The sequence below is a fragment of the Vitis vinifera genome, chromosome 17 (assembly GCF_030704535.1).
Source record: "Vitis vinifera cultivar Pinot Noir 40024 chromosome 17, ASM3070453v1".
Taxonomy (NCBI): Eukaryota; Viridiplantae; Streptophyta; class Magnoliopsida; order Vitales; family Vitaceae; genus Vitis; species Vitis vinifera.
Window position 1 is genome coordinate 9,824,513 of NC_081821.1, and position 23,145 is coordinate 9,847,657.

A 23,145-nucleotide genomic window follows, 5' to 3' on the forward strand; every position below is an offset into this window, starting at 1 on the left:
GGATTGAGCTTAACCGAATGATTTTCACTGAAGAAGAGCTCTAAGAGCAACGGTTGAAGAAGGTCTTCATTAAATCCCTTTTAGAGTGGTTGCAAGTTTCATGCAAATGAAGAGCTTCTCTATGTTGGATTTCTTAGATTCCCTATTCTGTAGTTAGGTTAGCTTGTTATGTCTGTTGCTGATTTGGTTGTTGTGCTTTTTTCATAGGATGCTTGGTGTATACTACCTATGTATATAGGATGGACCCTCTCTTTTGGTGCTTTTTAATAGAGGTTCTTTTGTCTAATAAAAAAAAAAAAGAATGTTCTATGGAGTCTTCTTTATCATTGTCATGCTGGATTGGTGAAGGGTTTGCCTCTGACATGGAGACTAGTAGGGGTCAGGTGAGTGGACTCCTCTTTCAATAGGTACCCTCAAGATCACTTTCGATGGATATTCTGGATGATTGAAGTTGAGGATCAGCAGTGTTGTATGGGATCTCAGAGGCGGGATTATCTAAGTTTTTCTGATGGTGGCAAGTTTTAGATTAGCCATCTAGGTTGAGATATTGGCTTTAGTAGAAGCTGTCAAATTGGCCACAGAGCTTGGCACCTTTAGTACCATGGTGGGGGGAGATTCAATGACAGTTCTTTCTTAGTTATCACATGGGATAAGAGGGACATGGAACATGATTATCGGGCGTGGAAGAATTGCAGATTTTGCTAGAGCTATGGGTTGCTTGTTGTCATGGATGTGTAGATTGACAAATCAGAAAGGTAATAGGCTGGTCATAAGGAGGAGCGCTTTTCCTTGTATAGTCTGCTAGGAATCTCATGCTCCCTTGAGTTTTGTTGGTGGAGTTTGTGGGGTATTTGTTCTGTGTCCGATTTTTTGGTGCATTTATGCTTCTTTTCTGGAGCCTTTTTGTCCTTTGTTTTTATTTCTCTTTTACATAATAAAATTATCCATCTTGGTAAAGTTTATCAATCTTTTGCAAACTTTGATCTTTATTCTGCTGATGCTGTGAGGGAATTTTATATTTTGGGTTTGCTTCAGCCTGTATTGTCTTACTATTAGTATAGTTAGTTTTTCAAATATACCTAATGCATATTGTTCTGGTGCTATTGTTCTTTTCCTTTTGAAGCTTTTTTTTTCTTCTTAAGTGGGCAGTATTCATCTAGTGGTTGGATGAAATTTTGCAGTTTGATAATGGTTGGCATACAATATGGAGCTGTCTAATGCATGGGTTACCTATATTCAGCAATATCACTTCAGTTGTAAGTTTTAATCATGAGCTCATTTCTAGTATCATCAATGTAACTGAGTGATGGTTATATACTTTTTTTTTTCTAAACTAGTACTATTACTACTAAAATAGTTGTAATTGGTAATATCTCTCTTTCATCTGGTGCTAGTGTTTGGGCAAAATCTTGGAACTGGTATCAGAAGATACCAAGTAGTGCTGTGTGTGCAGCACAAAACATATCTACTTCGGTAAAAATTCACATTACCAGAAAATGATGTAAAGTGGTGCCTTTTTCATTATTGAGATGCCACTTTGCAGAAATGCACTTTAATAAAATTACAATTAAATGATACACTGCTTTCTATGGCAACATCAACATATTTCTTTCCTATATTTAGTTTTCTGTTGAAGCAAACATTGGAAAAAAATTTCTTCTAGATGTTTGGAATTTTGTTGTGTGAGTAGGAGTGCACTGAACTCTCAGCCTCTGGGGCTTTTGGAGGGATAATGATAATTTGGGATTCGCTGTCTCTCTATATTTGAGGTGGTGACAGGTTCTGTTTCATTTTAGTCAAGCTTTCATTTCATTAAGTACTGAAGGATTTTTTTATTCTTTTTTCCTGCGGCTTCTTATACTTAAGAAAGAGTTTTGGAAAGAGATATAAGATATCTTTGGGTTTGGGTTAACCTTCCCAAGGTGTATTGGGGAGATTTTAATGTCATAAGAAGAGCCTTAGAAAAGTTAGGAGGCTCTAGGTTAACCTCAAGCATGAGGGCTTTTGATGACCTTATTAGGGAGTTTGAGCTAGTTGAACTCCTTAGGAATGCTTCTTTTACTTGGTCAAATTTGCAGGAGTCTTTTGTTTGCTAGAGGTAAGACAGATTTTTGTTTTCCTTGGCTTGGGCAGAAAGTTTCCCTGATAGTAATATAGTATTCAAGAAAATTTACCCTATCCTATGCCTAATCATTAACTTTAGTATTAGATACCAATCCTTTTAAGTGGGGACTAGGAGGGTATATGGTAAAACTTCATATTTGTTACTTGCTTATTTAAGTTGATTTTAAGTCAAATTAGTCTTAAGTTGTGAATTTAAAACTTATTACTTGATTTTTACTTTAAGTATTAAGATTGTTTGGTAAACTTAACTTGATTTTTTTAAATTATCAAATTGACATATTTACCCTCATTAATTTTAATACCCTTATTAATTTTCACTAATGTTTACTTTCATCAAAGTATTTATATGTAAGAGCATAAGGTTAGGTGTTTTTGTTCTCGTGAAGTGAAGTGTAAGCCTCAAATCATTAAGACATAAGCCTTTTGAGACCTAATTTTTATAATTAATAAATATGTAAAAATATATATAAAAAATAAAAATAAAATATAAAAACTAAAAACTTCATACTAAAAAAAAATTAATTACATAAAGAATTTTAAATAAATTACATAATTATTTTAGAACATAAAAAAAATAAAATTTCAATTCTAAAATTTTCAAAATAAAATATTAGCATATCAATTATTAATAATTAAATATAAATATAAAGACCTAATTATTTATATAATTTTACAATTTTTTATTAGGGGTTTAATCTTAAATAAAATATTAGTATATCAATTATTTATATAAGCAGTAGTTGAAAACAACTAAACTGCTAGGGGGCTAATCTTTCAATAGGCCCACCTCCCTTGCAGCCATCTCATCAACCACTACCTCTTCCTTGACCTTCTTGCCTACTTGGACTTCATACAAACTTGTCTCAAACTCTGGAAACTCCACGGATCGACTATCTATAAAAACCATCTTCAACAGACCATTGACCTTGTATATCAAGCCCTATTTAATTTGTCAAAATATTATTCCTATACATAGGTTCATAACAAAATCCACAAAGTAAACTTTTTGAACTTTTAACTATGATTTTTAGTTCTAAATTTTAACTGGTATATATTTGTTATGTATGTTTTTTTGTGTTATCTCTAAAGTTTTTAACTTCTTATATTTGTTATCATTCCTTTTGTACTGAAAAAAGAATTAAAAAAAAAGAGAAGAAAAAGAAAAAGAAAAAGAAAAAGAAAGTATATTAAATAAAAATTTTTATTCACTAATCACCATTATTTCTTAACATTCATTGCAAGAATAAATTTACGTCTAAAATTTTAAGTGTGCCTTTGACATCATGTATGTAACTTGTACATGTAAGAATATTCTCTCCCTTTTATGATTGATTTTTAATCTTTAAGTACATTTTAAAGAAATAATATGATAATTATTTTAAGTCACTACTTTAATGTATATTGTGTTTATTTTCACTTAGGTGGATGCTGCTTTGGTGCTCCTTGGGAACATAGTTTCTAATGTGAGTTCTTAAATATTTATTAGCCATTAGTCCACATATTCCAATAATAGCATATTGTTTTTTTTGCTATCTCAGATTGAAGAAAGTTCTTACATGACTTTCTTGTCTTTTAGGACCTAATAAGTACGCCCATTGTACCTCAAGAAATATGGGATCTTCGGTTATTTAAACATATGCCATCGGTGTAAGTGCATCGTACTTTGAGTGTGCTCACTTATATCATTCTTGTAATTCTACATGTCAATCTTCATTTATATCTTATATTTTCAAGAGAAACTTGTTTGTCAAATTGGTGAATTAGGATGCTCATGAACTCTTTTATTAATCTTTTTCCTTTTATTTTTTATTTTATTTTATTTTGGACTTGACCTTCATATACAAAAATAATGAATAGAAAATACTGTTTAATGATGGTATGACTCATAATGACATGGAGCTATTGATTTCTTGCTTGGCTTAGATGATGAAAATAATTTCAACTTGTTTGAACACCGTTGCCCTTGGAAAGCCATTTCTCAAGTTTTCAACGACTTTTCCATTTTCATTGATATTTGGTGGGAGATGGAACAAAAATTCATTTTAAGGAAGATATTTGGTTGGGTGATCATCTTTTCATGTTTCAATTTTCAAATCTTTTCAAAGTTACAAGGACTAAAAAGAAGTTATTTCTCTTGTTTCCTTAGTTGTAGATCTTTCCTCTTTCAGACTACCTTGGAATTTCAATTTTCATAGAAACCTTTCTGATCTAGAGATTGAGGAACTAACTAGCCTTATTTTAGTGCTACTTTATGTATATGTCACATTCCTTTCTAGATAAAAGAGTTTCGTCATTGACTCCCTCAAGACATTTCTCTGTGAGCTCCTTCTATAAAGCTTTCTTAATCATTCTCATTCTTCTGCTATTACTTGTTTTGCTCTTGCTAAGTTAATTTGGAACTCAAAAGCTCCACCAAAGGTTAAGACTTTTGTGTGGCTCGTGGCAAATAAGAAGGTTAATACTAACAACTTGCTTTAATTGAGGAGGCCTAGCAAAGCTCTTAGTCTAGACCATTTTGTAATGTGTTTGAAGAATAGTGAATCAGTCTTCAATCTTTTTCTTAATTGTCTCACTGCATTGGTACTTTGGCACACATTGTTCAACATTGCTAATCTTGACTGGGTTCCTCTTAGAGGCATAACAGTGATATCGGGAATTTCCTTAAGGGCTTTGAAAGCCTTCAAAAGGGAAGATTCTTTGGCAAGTGGCTGCTTTACCTTTTTTTTGGTTTATTTGGTTGGAGAGGAATGTAAGGATTATTGAGGATAGATGGAGATTGGTGGATGCCATTTGAGACTCAATTTTATTTTTTTCTTTCCTATGGGTCCTCGTCACCAAACCTTTTGCGGATATCCCATTGTATCTTTAATGCTAGATTGGAAGAGTGCTTCCTACTCATTTAGTTTGAAGAAGACAATGATTGACTGGTTCCCCCCCTCTATTAGGTTCCGTGAAGTTAAACTTTGATGGATGTTCATTGGGTAACCTTGGACAGATAGGTATTGGAGGTGTTATTAGAGGTTATCTTGGTACTGTATTGAGACCTTTTTCTAAGCATGTAAAAATGAGGTTAGCTGCAAGGTAGAAATATTGGCATTGTTGGAGGGGGCTTGATGCAAGCAAAAACTTTATCTCTAATAAGATCAATGTCTATGAACCAACTTGAGGGGGAGTGCTGAGAATCTGAAGTCTAATAAGATCATATAGCCTGGAGGAGTTTCCTGTCAAGCCTAAAATTCTAGGATTTATTCGGCTGATTTGTTCCTATATTTAAATTATTCTATAGTTGTAAATTATCTATAGGAATTCTACAGATATTTTCCTATTTTTTCTTCCTAATTTTTAGCATTGATCCTAGCCTTACTCCTATATAAATTTAACAACAATCATGTACACAATTCAATGAGTTAGATTAATAGAAAAATTTTCATCTTTTCCCTTATAATATTTTAGATGACTGATAAGGAGAGGGGGGTTCATGGAAGTTTGACAACTAGATGCACAAAATCACAGATATTGCAAATGAGTTGGGTTGTTCTTTCTCTTGGATTCCTCATACCTAACCAAGTTGCAAATCAGTTAGCCAAATAAGGAGCAAATCATATGACCTCCTTTGTTGGAGGTTTCCTTCCCCATTGAGGTCCAATGTTTTTTCTCTTGTATATATGCGGGTTTTTATGAGGAGGGGCTAGTTTTTGTGGCTCTAATTCTTGGTTACTTTCTATCAACTTTTGTGCACATTTGAAGAATTGCTTATCCTTCCTATGTTTATCAATTGATTGATGAATGAAAATGTTTGTTTTTGATAAAAAAAAGGTTCCTTAACTTCTGAGTGGGAATGTTTATGGTGGAATTTGAAATTTAAAAACATAGTAGAAGATGCAGGGACTAAAATGAAGAAATGAGAGTTTTTGGTCGTAGAGACCTTGAAAAGAGTTGACAATGGAACGCCTAATAATGATTACCTGACCAAGTATCTTTCCAAAAGCAAATTTTCATACCATCTTTTATAAAAAAATTAGTAAAATCAGAGAAATCTGAGCATAGGTTAGATTTTGTGCTTTGCAAGGGCAATGATGAAGCCACCTAACATAATATTTGATCTTACCCATTGAAGTGTAATCTGTAGGTTTTAAGATGATCTTATGCCTACAATCACTTTACTAAGAGGACTTGATTTGATAGGGAAAATTTTGAATCCTAAAGAATTAGTTTGAGTCTAATTTTTTGTAATATTAGTTGCTTGGCACAAAACAGAGGACACTTTATGGACTATCTTTGTTTATTTATTGGCAATTTTAGAAAAGACAAATATATGCTTTCATTTGTTACTGCATAAATTCTCAAAAATGCCAACAATTTTGCCTATATAGCCAACCTCTTCTTAATAGAGTTTTTTAAAAGACCCTAACCACCTTGCACTATTACTTTTGGACACCTATTTGCCTTGGGTTTCCCAATGCCTATCTTATGAAATTAAACTCTAGTTATGAAAAAAAAAAAAAATGAAATTAAACTCAAGGTAACCTAGCCAGAGGGTAAGTTTCACTTGGCATATGTCTCCTTAATCCTTCTGCTCGCACACCAAATATGTCTTAAATCCAATACGATTACAATGATTGAGGCAAATGTGAACACTAAACTAACACATACAGAATAGGAAGAAAGTAGACTATATCCCACAAAGACTCCCTTTCCTTCTTATGTCTTTTACATCAATTTGTTTTATTTACTTTATTTTTCCTAGAAAACAGATTTTTTTCTTCCTAACTTTTATAATGTTTAGCCCCTACAATAATATTAATTTTATGTTTTCTAGGAAGTTAGTTTCAAGAGACATTGAACCTCTCTAATGAATAATGTTTAGGGCCACCTTGGTTAAATTTTCTTCATCAATAGTTCAATGTTAATGTATAATTGGAAAAAGGCAAAATCTTGAGTATCTTCTTTTTATTTTTTTATATTTTCATTTTTAATATATATATATATATATTTTATAACAAGGAATTCACCACAACAACATGGAATTTATCTTGATTGTTGATGAAGCTGATCTTAGGTGATAAGGCCTTGCCCCTCTAGCCGCACCACTTAAACGCGGGGGGCTTCAAACTTGGAGCCTTAGTTTCATTGCTAGAGAGCATTGCCACTGTGCTGCACCTCGAGGGCCTTGATGAAGTCTTGAAGCCTTTGGATCAAACTATTTATTTATTTATTTATGATAAGAAAATAAGAGATGTATAGATTTATATTAATGAAAACATCAGAAGGATGAGGAGTTCACCCCATGATTACAAAAAAAACCTATTCATAATATGATTGACTTCCTTTGCTATGTAAGGAGTCTATACAAAAGGTTTATACTACAAACGCAACTCCTCTCAAGGATGTCCAAGCCCTTTTGATTTACACACTGAAAGTTAGTTGAGTTGGATAACATTGAGAGGAATGCCTTTAAAAGCCTCGGTGCATGAGGCCTAGAAAGTGAAATAGAAGTGAAGTAAATACCGTAACCCCTTTGTTGTCCTCCCTTGTCCTCGAAAATTCTGACATTTCTCTCTTGCCACACAATCCAAACCAATGTGTGACAAGTTATTTGCTAAACCCCCTATATGAAATGATCATAATGTCGCATACACTTCTAGTTGGAACCCTATTAATCTTCAATTGTTTGAATATACAGTGCCAAAACTCTTAAGTTATCAGATAATGCAGAAAGGAATGATCAATAGGCTTTCCACTCCCCTTACATAAGACACACCAATCAGGCATAAGGGATTTGAAAGCTCTTCTCAATTGTAACATGTCGTTGGTATTTGAAAGCTATTTATTTTTTTAGTTGCTACTAATTTGCATACAGCTTTTGTTGTTGTTTTCTTTTGCCTTTTTAAGTTTTTGAATAGAAGGTCAAAGTCTAATCCATACTCAATACTTGTACATTTATTTTCTTTCCTTTGTTTTGGTGTTCTATCTAATTCCATGACTTATGATTCTAATCCAGGTCTGTTTTGTACTTCATTTCATGTTATTTTTCAAGGAAGGGCTCTCAAGTAAGTGGCTTAGGGTGGCATTTTTGTGTTTTGCTATCATCTAGAGGTTTCTTCTTCTTTAAGCCATTAGTCAATTATATTTGATGAAGTAGCTTAAATGAGACAAATAGTCACATCCATATACTAACCAATGCATCATTTGGTGTTTTTTGAAATAATTATGAAAATAAATTTGTATTAAATTGAGAATATTGATTTTGATTTTGATGGATTTTTTTTTTTTAATTAAGTAGAGAAGTATTGGTTTTCATGTTCATAGATTTTTTATCAAGCTATTCTCCCCTTCTTTGAGCATCCTCCCTTTCATAATCATTGTTTATGTAACAATGCTACTTTTTGCTTTTGTTTGAATGAAATGATGGATTATAATATATTTTATGGTCCCAAATGATAGGGAAAATGTGTTGTATATTGGTTTCTTAATTGGTAATGCCCATTCTTACTATTTGAGACCAATGAAATGAAAACTATGCTTTAAGGTACTTATACCAATCATTATCCCTGAATGCTCTAATTCAACTTGTATAGATAGGACTTGTTATAGACTGGTAACTTGTAAGATGAAGAATAATGCTTAAGAAATTCAAAAAAAAAAAAAGAAAAAGTGAAAGTGAAATAGGCTAGAGTTAACAGAGGACAAATGTTGAAATGAAGAAATGAGTGAACTTGATAATTTTTGAGTGGGAAGGGAATTCACCATTATTTTCTCGAGTTTCTCAGAGAAAGAAAGGTCTCAAGTGTTAATTCTGCAATCAGGTCTTGAGGGGCTTGGATTGCTTCTTCACTTAGATTCCTAGATCTGCCAATTAGGAAGCCGATTAGTTGTTTAAGTGTGAAGCTTGATTGCTAGAGGAGTTTGTTGGTGATCTCATGCCTGACTAAGGTTTATTTCTCTTTCCTTGTAGGGTCTTGTTTGGATCTTGGCTTAGTATTTATTATTGTTGAACTACCAATTTTCTTAAAAGATTAAGCTTGTAGGATTTAGGCCCACTATGTATATCATGCACTCTAATACCCTCATGTGCAGCTCCATACCCCCTCATGTGCAGCCCCATATCTACTCATGGAGAGATACTCAAGGCAAACAACCACAATCAACCTCATTTTAGCTTACTTAATAAATGGGAGATATAAATATACGGTGGTTTGAACACATGACCTCTTGCCAAACTAGGCTCTGATACCATGTTGAACTACTAATTTTCCTAGAAGCTTAGGCTTGTAGGATTTGGGTCCACAATGTATATCATGCACTCTAACAATCATATTTTTGAGGCTGTCACTTGTGTTTGTTCTTTTCTGCCTTGAAGGATACTTTCTCTATTGTATTGAATTATCTATTCATTAGTGATTCTTTTTCCTTGTAAGAAAAGGAAAGAAAGAAACGAGTGAAACTAACATAGAAAGGGAAATCTTTTGTTTCTTCTCTTTTTTTCCTTTTTCAAATATTTTTTTTTAGCTTTATTTTTTATATCTCTTTTGGATGCTTCCATCTTGCACATTTATACTTCTTTTTCGCCTTCACCTCCTTGGAATTTTGACTCTTGAAGAACCTCAATGACTAATGGACAGCTGGATTTTTTTTCCTATCTTGTGTCCTTTGAAGATTTATCTTTGATTGAAATGACTTCTGATGAGAGGTGCTGGTTCTTGGAAACAAAGGGTTTCTTTGCCCATAAGTCCTTGGTATAGCCTTTGTGTATAAGTGTTAATAAATCCATCTTCACCTGGAAAAACTGATCTGGAAATCCCAGCTTGCCCTGCACTAAGACTTTGCATCTCTTGCATTGGTTGTTGCTCATAAGAAGGCTAAGACTAATGACTTGCTCGAAATCAGGATACATTATGGAGTCATTAGCCTTGAGATGCTCAGTATGTTTCAGGAGTGAAAAAATTTGTTGATCATTTGTTTCTTCTGTGGCCAACTTCCTTCGAGCTGTGGTGGAGGATGTTTTCTTCAGCTAAGCTCCAATAGATGTTTTAGGGTCATATCCATTTCTTAAAGCTTTTCTTGGAAAAACAAATGTAGCTTTTTTGGAAATTTGCATTTTTTTTTCCTGTCACTGTTCAGCTCATATGGATCAAAAGAAGTGCCAGAATTTTTGAAGGCAAACATTGAAGGCAAATATGGGGTTTGGGAGATGCTTTCTAATTTTTCACTCATCTTTGAGTTTTATTGACATGGGATCTTGAGGGCATTTTCTTGAATGTATTTGCATGGATTTGATATCTGTTTTGTTTGCAAAATCAGAGGTGAATTCCTACATCAGTCAATGGGTTTGTCCTCCTTGGGAAAGTAGTTAGCTGAACTTTGACTGGTTGCCCATCAGGGATCTCAGGACAAATGGGAGGTTGCAGTATTATGAGACATCTGAGGGTATCATTAATTTGAGTCTATTCCAGACCAGCTGAGATTATGATGACGATGAAAGACAAAATTCTAGCCCTTCTTGAAGGCCTCAGAGAGGCATGTTCTTTAGGAACTTGACACTTGATCATGGAATGGGACTCAACAATGATTGTCTGTTGGTTTCTATAGGGGATAAAAGGTGCTTGGAGGCACACCCACTGGATGAGGATTTCCAGATTCTATTCTCATTGTAGTTTTCCTCTTGTGGGTTTTTAGGTAGGTTAACCGTGAGGCAGATTCTTTAGCAAAGAGACAAGCTAAATCCCTTTTCTCTTTTGTGGGGGATGCCTATTGATCCATGAGAGGAAGTGCATTTTCTATATGTTTGTAGTTTTGTTTCTTTTTCTTTTTTGGAAGGATCTTATCTTTCTATTTTTCTACCTTTTTCATTTTTTCTATTAATAGAATTTTTTTTGGGTACAAAAATGAGAGTTGTACTGCTTCCATTTGAAGTTACTATGTTCTTTTATGAACTGAGATCTTGTTGCAACATAACACTTAATAGATATTTCTAGTTCGTGTATAAATTATTTTATTTAATTTATACAAATATTTATGATATTATCTGCTGTCTTTATGCCTGTGCAGGGTGACCTTCGAGACATTTTACATCTTAGACAAAACCTCTTAAGAGCAGTTTTGGGTTTGCTTGAATGGAAGGTACCTGTGCCTGTGCTCTTATAAATTTTATTTTTCCCTATTTATTTAGATATAGTGGTTTGTTATTTCATATTTCATGAAAACAAACATTCCATGGTTCAGGCTACTTTTGTTAAAACACTTTGAAATTGTATTATTCCTTTCTTGATGCTATCATTTTTTTTTTCTAAAACAAAAGATGTATTAATTATGAATAAAAAGTTTATGAGAAGGATGAGGAATCCTTCCATAAATACAAAAACTGATCAAAATATAACTGAACTTCTCCACTATACAAGGAGCTTTGCAAAAATGGATTAGAATGCATAAGACAGTACATGGATATCATCTCTTCAAACCCAGACTAAGCTCTTCTATTTGTGGACCAAACCCTTTTAATCTACACATCAAATCCCAATTGAGCTGAATGACATTGAGAGGAATATCTTTGAAAGTATTGGTACAAGAGGCCCAATAAAAGGAATAGAAGTGAAGTAGATCCCTGTACATCTTTGACATCCTCACTTATCCTCAACCTCTTTGATGCTATCATATTAATACTAATTCCTGTCATAAAAAGAAAGAGAAATGTTATTGATGCTAAAGTGCCCTAATTAGTTCTCAGTTGTTTATTTATTTTTCAATATAAATTGAGAGATATTTAGTTCCTGTCATAAACTGGACTGCGGTTTGCGTTTCAAAAGTTTGAGAGTGTTGGGGTTTTTCTTTATATTTAGTTTTCTAAAGTTGGGTGTTGTCTCTTTTGTTCAGTTTTTGTTTTTGTGGGAAAGACCTCTCATCCTTCTCTTGTTTCTTCTCTTTCTCTTGTATCTCTTCCTTCTCTTGTATCTTTTCTTCTTTTAATATATTTTTCTTCGTTTCTAATAAAAAAAAAATAAAAAAATTCTCTGTTTCTCTCTCTTTGTGTTCAAAATGTGTTTACTAGGCAAACTTGAGGGTTAAATGCTTTATCCTTAATGATTGCATATTTTCTTTGCAACAATTTTTCTTTGATGGTAAATGTATATATTTCTTCCATTTGTGCTATATATGTTGGTGATGGTGTTATCTACAGCGTATTACAGACTATGCATCATCTATTTTTATTTTTGATAAGTAAACACATATATTAGCAAAAGGCAAAGCGCCGCATAGCATAAACTATGCATCATCTATAATCTGGGTAAAGTCTGTCTTAGTTGGTTGTGTGCCTTGAACACCATAGAGGAAATATGGTAGGACTTAGGACTGTGAAGGATGCACAATAATAGCTTTCAGGGTCTGAACGATGTAGATAGTGGTAGTAATGGATGATGTGATACTAAATACTTTATTGATGACATTTGTTTAGAAAACAAGAAAGGAACAATTTTTGTGTTTCCAATTTCTTATCGAAGGTCTGATTCTTAAATGTTCATGTACTTGTTTTATTGCCTTTACTGGAACTTGAACTTCCTATTAGAGCCTATGGAGCTATAATCTGAAATTGTAACACAAATGTGAAGTTGAAGAATGTTATATTTCGTTTTTTGTTTTCTTAATTCCAATATTTAGAAAGTCAGCCTATTTAGCTATAATATGAAGTTGTGACACAATTATGAAATTGAAGTATCTTTTGTTTTTGCCCTTTTTTATTTTGTCTTGTTGGTTCTGATACTTGGAATGTTTTTCATAGTGACATGCTATAGTCTTCTTCTTTTGAATATACTTACCCTATGTGTACTATAACCCTTCAAGCCTTCTTTGAGTCCTTACATGTCTACAAAGATAACATCTAGCTGGACCGTAAGCCTTTTGCGAAACTTGAACTCGAGCTATTTGAAGTAGGAATGTAAGCACATCACAAGGTTACTACATCCCATTGGGTTTTGGTTTTGGTTTGCTATCAGGTTCAAAGACACTCTGTACTGAGATACTCCCAGGGTCTTGTCTATGCATGCTCTTCATTCCCCATGAACCAGAGGTATAACATGTCGATGGATGCGTATATGATGGTGAGGTCAAACTAAATATCATTACTAATTAGGAAATAAAAGACAAATGGTAGTAGGAGAGGTTTTCATGGACAGCTGAGGAAGAATATGTTGACTTTTGATGGGCTGACTAGATCAGACTTCATTTAGTAGTGTGTCAAATGCAAATTTTGCATCTGTTTTAGAGTAAATGTAGTAGTAGATCTTTTAGCAGCCATTGGATGGGTTTAGAAAGGAACAACTGCTTGGTGGAGGCTTATTTTCTTTATGAATCAATTGCTGCTTTAGTCTCTAATTTACTAGAGTTTGCATGCATATGTACCCCTAAAGAACTATGGGAATTTCAACATCTCACTGTTATTCTTTGAGCCAAATGCATAGTTTTGTGCACTGTTAATTCCAATGTATGCTCATGAAGATTTTGGGAATTATCATATATATATATATATATTTCAGGGATTTGCATGGTCATACTCTCTGAATATGTGTTTTGGCAATTGAATGGTGTGTTCTGCTGTTCCTTTCAAGGAGGTGCTTTTTATTTTTATTTTTATTTTTTATTATTCATTTACTTTTTTGAGTGTCACCCCTGCAGCATGATGTGCTGTGCTTTTGGACTCATTGGTTAGATTTTTTAAACATTGTGATATTATACATTAGTAACTGCTACTTTCTCTTGTAGGAGTCTTTCATATTGAATGAGCGTATGGTTGTCTTGTTGCCGGCAACTGTTTATGCTCTTTGTACTGGTTGTGTTCCTTTCACAGATTGTTACAAAGGACTTCTCATTTCGCACTCTTTTTTAGGTGTTCCAGACAGAATAGAGGACTGGCTTAAGGTTTGTGTTTACTTGATCTTTCATGGTGAACATCTAAATCTTCACCTCATACTACATGACTTTCTCTGACAAACTGAAATTTTGTTGAGATAGACAGGAGAATATGAGCGTGAGAGCCTGCATGAAGTTTTTGAATGTTCTGTGGAAGTCCTTGCAGAAATTGATCTGAGCTCTAGTGTTAAGGTGCTAGATTTTTTTTTTTTTCTTTTCCAAAAAGTACTCTTCTATTTTGGTTTTTCTTGATTTCTAATTATTGGTTGATCTTTGATCATTTCTAGGTTTCCCAACCCCAGTGTCATCAGAATGTACGTCTTCCCCGACAGTTAAGAGATCCACTACTGAATGAAATGGAAACCTTCATTCTTGCAACTGTAGGGGAAAAGGATTCTGGGAAGATGCTTTTGTCTGATGTGTTTTTTATGTGTGCTCTGTTATCTAATTTCATATACAGTGCATTTTTAACAAGGTTTGTTTCTTTGTTGCGCTTGCATTTGATTACACTGAAAAGCTTGTTTTTAAAATATGATCTATCTTAGCTTTATTGCTGAGTAAAGTTTTCTCTTCCAATTTTATGCTACTTGTTAGCCTAATGTACATTGTGAACTTATATCCTAACAATTTAAGCTTTTAGGAAAGTTGGTAGCTTGTCATGATCTCAAAGTTATGGCTAACTGGAGGTTTTGAGTTTGAGTCTCTCTTACTGTTTATTCCCCATCTATTTAGTGCCCATATTCTAACATCTTAAGCTGCTAGAGAATTAGCTAAATGCCTCAAAATATTATTTGGCTGCACCAAAATGGTTGATGGTATTTACTAAGAATGCTTTTGTGTATATATATATAAATATATTTTGGTTTTTGAAAGATGACTCACCTTTCTTTGTATTCCATTCGTTCTATTTTCTTACTACTCTATGACACTTTTATCTTGTTATTGTGCATTGAACTTCTATTTTCTTTGGAGTATAAACTCATTGTGGATGTATTATGAGTGGTATGTGGTGCTTTTCCATGTCTTGTTTGTACTACCTGTTAGGGCTTTTGCACAAGTATGTGGGCATGATATACATAGTTGGCCCTTACCTAACAATTTAAGCTTTTGGATCAAATTGATAGTTTAACATAGTATTAGAGTCTTGGTTTATAGGGCCTCAAGTTTTTGAACCTTACCAATATTTATTTCACTTATTTATTGTGTCCATGTGCAAGTCCAAGTAAGGCTCTCAATGAGGCAGGTTGTTGGGATTTAGCTTAAATAAACTCAACATATATTGGTGGCTAATATTACTGTGGTGAATCGTATTTCACTAAATTTGAATAATACATTTACATGAAAAAAATGAAAAAAGACTACGCCCAATTTAGGAAACCACCCAATAGCATATACATAATTCTAGGGTCAACTATTTACACAATTTCGAAAGATAAAACATAATGAGGAAAAGACAGTAATTGAAAAGGATAAAGTCAAATCTGCCACAATCAGAAGAGGAAATCCCCATAAAGGAAGAGTTGACAAAATCTTTAACAGTCCCCCTCAAGTCGGTGCAAATATGTTCTCCATTCCCAGCTTGCTTAGAATAGATTGAAAAGATGTGTGAGGAAGACCTTTGGTTAGAATATCTGCAAATTGATTTCTTGATGTTACATCAAAAATGAAATTGTTTTCAATTTCTAAAATTTCTTTTATAAAATGGCGATCAATTTCTACTTACTTGGTGTGATCACGATGGATAGGATTATAAACAATACTCATGGCTGATTTATATAACTTCATAAGATCTTCCAAGTGTACAATTCAATGTTAAAATTTTACCTATCAAAAGGAAAAAAAAAGACCTTCCAAGTGTATCCCCAAATCTGAAAGATGAATTTTCAGCTATTCTAACTCACAAATCCCATGAGCCATGGGTCTGAATTCCGCCCTTGCACTGGATCTTGCCACCATCAATTGCTCTTTGCTTCATGTAACAAGATTTGCACCAAGAACTGTATAGTAGGCCCCAGTGGTTCTTTAGTGAGAAATAGCCTTAGCCAACTAGCATCTATATTGGCTTATACTTCCATTTTCCCTTTATTCTGAAAGAGAATACCTTTCCATGGTGAAGCCTTTAAATATTTAAGGATTCTACACACTGTTTCTAAGTGCCTTTTGCATGGTGCATGTATGAATCAACTCACTACACTGACAGCATAGGCAATATCTAGCTGTGAATGGGATAAATAAATCAGTCTTCTCACAAGCTGTTGATATCTTCCTTTGTCAACTATGGAATCATCACATGATTCTCCCAACTTGTGATTTGGCTTGATGGGATTATCCATAGATTTACACCCTAGCATTCCCATTTCTATTTCTCATATTTCTGGCATGCACTTTTGTCTTGTTTATATGCTCTGTGTTCTTTCAGGCTGAGAGAAGAGCTTTCCTTGTTCATCATCAAATTGGGCAAATGTGTGGTAAAATTTCTGGATCGTGCTGCTTCTATTGTCCAAGAAAGCCACAATCATATTGGGGAGCATGGCTGTTTGGCCCGTAACTCCATTTTTGATGGATGGGATCTGGTGATAGCTTCCTTTAGAAGCTTGGTTTGCTCTCCTCTTTTCATCAAATGGGGAGATCAAATTGCTCTTGATGATGCACTCTATAGTACAATAATTCAGACCATTGAGAGGCTTTTAAAGATTTTGGCTAATTTATATGGGAAGTGTTCTGATTGCATAAGGAATCTTCAGTCTGAGATAGTCCCTCCAGACTTATCTGCTTCTGACATTCCTGTCCAAAATCCATGCCCAGTCGATGGCAGTGAAGTTAGGATTATGGACATGGAATTGGACGTTAGTGAGGATTCTAAAAATGTGGATATCATAGCTGTCAGTGGGACAATTGCTTCTGGCATTTCTTTTTCCACAGGGAAGTGGAAGTTGGACATGATATCATTAATTTCAAGTTTTTTCCCAGTTTTACCAGCTGTAACATGGGAAATCTTATTTGACCTCATGAAAAAAGAAACTCATTCAAAGGTATATTATGAGATTGTTTACATCTGTTAGATATTCTGAAATTTATAGATTATCAATTGTATCTTTTTGTTCATTAAATATTCTTTTCTTGATTAGGTGTGTGAAAATATTTTATTTAGTCTTTGTCAGCATTCGCACTGGTCCTCTTCGACAAGACTTACAGACATGGTACTATCATAAACTGTACAGTAGTTGCATAAATTTCTTCAGAAAATTTCTGTGTTCTCATTATTGAGAATATTAAGCGACTACAAGCTGTTGTACTTTTTTCTTGGATATCTATATGCATGTTTGATTATTTTAACAGTTTTATGTTTGTTCCTGTTATTGCAGGTCATTTCAATGAATAACATGATTGACATGCGAGTGAACCTTAAGCTCCCATGTTATGCTATACTAGCTGCTATCCGTGCTTTTCTGGGGACTCTATTATCCATGGGCACAGCTGGAAAGGATAAATATGTTGGTATGTCAATGAGCAGAAGAGAATCTGAACAGGTATTTACAGGATTTGTTGTCTTATTATATATGGGAATAATACAAGCTATATGAAGATAACATCTGCAATAATGCAATTTGATTCTTTTTAGTTTAATAAGGGGACTTTTTTTCACCCCCTCTAAAAGGGCAGAGGACGTAGAAGATCAAAATTATATTCAATTGGGAGGCACAAGACTCCTTAAAAAGGAAACATGGGAAAAATAATAATATAATCTCAAAAAAGACAAAACCATAGAGTAGAAAACTAGCCTCAGCTAGGCGGCAGAGGAAATGCTCATTAGAGATGCCCAACAAATTGGGGTGGGGTAGATGACCCCATCTCATGACCTCAAAATAGAAAGGTCACTAAATTTGGCTCGGTCTTATTTTTTATTTTCTTATTTGATAAAAAAAGGAAAAAAAAAATTGTAACGCTAGGAAGGAAAAATTATTCTTCAAATTGTAAAAAAAAAAAAAAAAAAAAAAGGTACAAGTGAAAGGCCTTATAAAATAATGAGAAGCTGAGACCTAAGCAAATCCCAACAAGCCACTTGAAAATTGAATACATTAGGGAGTTTTGATATCCCCGCCAAAACCTTTAATGAAGAAACCTATGTGTAGCCAACTGATTTGCTGCCTGGTTAGCTGACCTTTACCTCTCAGAAAGTTCATAATTTTGTGAACTACATCCAATCTTCAAGGTCCCTTCTCCCTGAGAGAAACACTAGCAAGAACCATTGTTGAGTCCCCCTCCATTTGACAATTATTATGGCCTAAAGTTTTTGCCTCAATCAAACCTTCAAGCTAGCTAAGATATTTAAGTCCACTGCTGTAGCTGAGTCTTCTCTCTTGTTAACACTGGCATGCGTCCAACCTCGCAAAATCATACTCAAAGGAGTACCTTGGAACTTTTTAAGGTTGAGTCCTAGAAATAAGTGAGGAAATGATCTACGTCTGATACTGACACTAAAGACCTATTCCTATCCTCAATTATCCTTGTATTGCCTTTCACCTAAATCACCCATGTGGTAGCAAGCATGGGCCCTGACAAATCACTCTACTCTTCAGAATTTGTTTTCGAGGCCTGGGAGGGAAATGACCATCATATCTGCCATATTTCTAAGAAAAACCCAAGAAATACTTGCTGCTTTGAACAAATTGTGCCTTCATCTTAGAATTAACAAGGTAATGAAGGAATAAAAACATGTGCTTTTACAAAGTCTTATAATTTGTAGCATGTTATGGGTTTTAACCTTTTGATTAGCTATTTACCAAGTCAATGTTTTGACTTTAGATTGAAATTTAGACTTCCATGTAAGATTTAGCTTGGGCAAGAAAAAACTAGGGAAAGACCTAGGGCATATTTGGTTTTTTGTTCACCAAAAAAAAGAAAAAAAAAAGAAAAGAAAAACAGAAAACACTTGAAAAGGTTAGTTTGTTTGTTTGTTTGTTTGTTTTTTTTTTTTTTTTTTTTTCTGTTTTTAGAAAACGACTTTTAGAAAATAAAATTAAAAAAATAGATGTCCTTAAAAGAACAATAAACTGATGTTCTTTATTGTTTTCAAGAATTATGCTCTAAACTAAATGAAAACACAAAAACATGATAGACTGAATAAATTTATCATGTTTATTATAATAGGGGTTAATCCGAGATAAACAACTCTCTATGTATTATTGGTCTCTCATCATAATTGGAAGATAGAGTTTGAGGAAAAAAGTTTTATACCATCAACACTTGAAGAGGTGATTTTTCTTTTTCTTTTTTATTTTTAACTCAGATGAATAGTATACGAATCTATTCTAATTGCTCAAGTATTATGTGAAAGCATATCCTCATATAGACTAATCAAAGAATGATTATTTTGCTACAATTTTGAAATTTTTGTTCAGATTTTTCATTTTTCTTATTTTACAACTAATATATTTATTTCATTTAATTTATATTCGTATGTAATTATAAATGGAATGAAATTAAATGTAAAATAATTAAAGGTGAATTTAAATTTATTTTTACAAACAATTTCGTTATTATTTGATTTTTATTTAAATACTTAGTGATTTGTTTTAATTTTTTTTAGTGTAGTTTTAAGTTGATGCCTAGTCTTATATATGTGGTCTTCCAAATGAAAACCTTATTCAATGTGATCTTGCAAAGTATTGGTTAAACTTGTCTATTTATGCATTGGAGTTTTGGATGTTACTGTTGACTAAAAACAAATAACATAAGTATTTTACAATTGAACAATTTTCGAAAGTGACCAAACAATTTTTTATTTTATTTTATTGTATTGTTTAAGAACTGTTTCTAGTTTGTATAACCGAACAAATTTTCCAATTTTCTGTTTTTATATTTTCAAGAGCTTGTTTTTGAGACCTATTTTCCGAGAATAGAACCTAACATACGCTAAATTTCTATCTTTACCTACTCCGGAACCTTCAAAAGAACTAACTCATCATTTTGTAAGTATCCGAGTGAGAACATCCACTGACAGTTAAGGAGAAACATAATTGATTGAAGAGAAACAACCTCTAATCCACCTTGAACATCTTGCCTTTGAAGGAAATTCTAACCAACATGATTTAATGTTTCTTTTTCTTCTTGTATTTTCTACAATTGAAGCCTTACCTTGAATCATTTTCAACATAAAGTATGTTAAAGAAATTCCAATCAACATGTTAACCTTTCTACTTTTTCTTCTTGTCCTTTGATGAGTACATGATCATAAGCTTTCCACAACATTATGACCAAGTTTTCCAAGAGAGGGGATAAGGTAGCTAGATGGAAGGGGGATGTTATTTTCTTCCTTTTTGGCTTCTGTGAGTAGCATGTGTAAGGGGGTTCCTTTAAATGTGATCATGTGTGATTGGATCCTTTTCTTTTTCCTTGTCTAAACAGTTAAGGATGGCATTAAGTAGTTGTTTGTATTTGGTTTGCCTTTCTTTAGGAGATTGAAATCTAATTTTAGGAATCCAAACCAGTTGGATGTAGGAGTTTCAAGATTAAAATCTAATTTTGATGGATGCACTGAGGGAATTTGGACCAATCAGATGTTGGAGGGATCAAGAGGGCCCACAATTATATCATTGTTTCATGTTCTATTTGCTTGCATGGATTGGTTATGCTATTGAAGTTAAGGTTAGGGATGTTATGGAAAGTGTCATAGAAGAAGAGTGAAAGGGAATGAGTGCTTGCATTAGGGGTAGGGGAATCCAAAAGATTCTTCTATTGCCATTTCTTAGTTAAGGTTTTTTGTGTCTTCATATATATGATAGTTATTAACATAAGTCTAAGATATCTTCTTGAAGATGGGAACATAAGCTAGGTAAATTTGTAGAGAGAAGGCAACAAGAGATTGGCTTCATAGACAAGGAAAGAGCTCAAGGGTAGATCTTATTCCTAGTTGATTCTTTTCTTGATAGGAAATTATACCTGTATTGTAATAAATACAAGCAAGAGAATGTATAAAAGAAAGGATAAGAAATTCTTTGAAAATAAAAAAAGGAGATATGTTATTAAGTATTGAAGAAAGAAGATATTAATGAACATGATATGCATTGTAAACCCAATCCTAGAAGCTTAAAATTTTAGGCAAATTGGTAGTTCAACGGTATTAGAGTCTTGTTTGATAGGAGGTCTTGTGTTTGATCCTCATTGTATATTTATTTCCCTAATTTATAATGCAAGCCTAAAAGAGGCTAATTTTTTTTGTTTGCTTATGGGCCTATGTATCTCTCGATGTGTGGGGGGTGGGGCCACACATGAGGGAGGATGTTAAAGAGCATGATATATATTGTGAACCCAAATTCTACATGTTTAAATTTCTCTTAAAATTATCTAGTTACAAAAGGCAAAGGAGAAACAAAAATCCTTGCAATAGAAGGCCTTTGGCTTCACACATCTTTGGAAACAAGATATCAAAAGCTTAAGGAGGTGTGATTGAAGTCAATTTCTTAAAGATGTTCTTCAAAATAGGTTGACATTATTATTATTATTACTACTACTATTTTTTTTTTTTTATCAGAAACAAACGTTTTATTACAATAGTTTAAGTAAATGTAAAGAAGGATGAGAAATCCTTCCCCAAATGACAACCACTACATCCCCAAATGACAACCACTACATAACATGAGGGAATGGCAAAGTTTTTTGAAGTGGAGAGAAAGGCTTTCCAGGTAAAGTTTGAAGGCTCCAATGGGGGAACTTGGATCTCAATAACAGAGAGAAGTTGAGGTTTTGTTGTTTCGATAGGTTTTGGAGAGGAGGAGCTAGATTGGTTGTCGGAGCATTTGAAGAAAGCTGTGGAGTTGGAGGCTTCCAGGGTTTTATTCGGAAGATTAGGGGCAAGACTAGGACTCATTTGATGGAGATTTGTTTCAATAGTAGAGGGAGATTTATGAAAATTACAGAAATTGTTACAAAGAGGAAACCTCTAGTTCTAGTTGTTCCTGAGGGTGTTAAAGGCAATGGGTGGGAAGCCCTTCGGAAGACGATTTCTTCAGTGCAAGACTTGTTTGATCAAGCTGTAAGAGTCTCGAAGGAGATGATTAAAGATTCTTAGGTGAGTAAGGGCATTTATAGAGGAGGTAGATCCTATGCAGATGTGGTTGCAGAGGAAGGACCTAGAAACGAAACTTTGTTGCCAGTTGGAAAATGGGCCAGAGTTGTAATTTGTGAAAGTAAAGGAAAAGTATTAGATTGGTTTTATGTAGGAAAAACTATTGTGAGGATGATGGGTACGAAAGGAATGGTGTCTGTAACCCCTATTTTCGCTTACAAGGGGTGCTTTTTTGTGGATTCTACAAGGAAAGCTGATTGGTTTCAAGATCAGGGGAGTTTAACAGTGAGAGGAGGGTCTGTTGTTTTGAGGAGATCGTCGCCAAGAGAAAATACTGTTGTATTTGGAAAATTTAGAAGGGGTTGGTTAGAACTAAGAGGCCTTCCTTTTCATTTGTGGGACGAGGTTCAGTTGAGATACATTTTGCAGAAGTGGGGGAAGGTAACGAAGGTGGCATAGGAATCTCTGAAGCTTATAGACTAGTCGAAGGTAAAGTTGTGGGTGGAGATGCTTCCAAATGTTGTGCTACCTGCGCTGCTAGAGGTGGAAGATGGGGCCTGGTCATTTACGGTTGCAGTTTCAGTCATAGGAGAAGTGGAAGGAGACGACCTTCTCAGGCCTGAGTCAACTCGCAGCAAGGACGAGTTGATGTCAGCGGGAGGTTGCATCTCTCAGAGGCCAAATAACACTGCGGGGCTACGTGCTACTACTAGGGACAATGAGTGCTACAGCTGGAGGCCTCGTCATCATTCTCGTTCTCGATCTTCAATTTCAAATTTGGCTTGGGGAGGGAGTCTTTGGAGCCCAGCGGTGGGAAGCGTTATCAAGCCAACAAAGCCAGATGCCTATTTTAAAGCCCGATCTGTTAGGGCCCAGTTTGGGGTGAAGAGTTTTGGGCCTCCTGCTAGTCCAGTCTCGAAACAGAAGCAGGATCCTCTAATGGAGGCCCTGTAGCGCCTTTGTCCTCAAAGCACTAGTGCTCAGGATCCTTCGCAAAGAAGGTAACGTCGATTGTTCACTCTCAAGAGTCGTCAAAGTTAAAAGCCCCTCAC

The 23,145-nt window shown here is 34.2% G+C and overlaps 1 protein-coding gene across 8 annotated transcripts in view; it reads left to right on the forward strand.

Moving 5' to 3' along the window:
- LOC100250198 (serine/threonine-protein kinase ATM) overlaps positions 1–23,145 on the forward strand; it is a 152,617-nt gene that overhangs the window by 18,853 nt on the left and 110,619 nt on the right. For all 8 annotated transcript variants that reach the window (XR_788009.3, XR_788010.3, XM_010664879.3 and 5 more), the window contains 11 exons: positions 1,182–1,256; positions 3,546–3,587; positions 3,701–3,771; positions 8,126–8,174; positions 11,173–11,244; positions 13,879–14,034; positions 14,128–14,217; positions 14,313–14,500; positions 16,445–17,057; positions 17,154–17,225; positions 17,391–17,555. Coding sequence is in view for 6 of the 8 variants with exons in the window: in XM_010664879.3 (XP_010663181.1) it covers positions 1,182–1,256; positions 3,546–3,587; positions 3,701–3,771; positions 8,126–8,174; positions 11,173–11,244; positions 13,879–14,034; positions 14,128–14,217; positions 14,313–14,500; positions 16,445–17,057; positions 17,154–17,225; positions 17,391–17,555 (1,593 nt within the window). In the remaining 2 variants the exon portion in view is untranslated. The remainder of the gene's footprint in view (positions 1–1,181; positions 1,257–3,545; positions 3,588–3,700; positions 3,772–8,125; positions 8,175–11,172; positions 11,245–13,878; positions 14,035–14,127; positions 14,218–14,312; positions 14,501–16,444; positions 17,058–17,153; positions 17,226–17,390; positions 17,556–23,145) is intronic.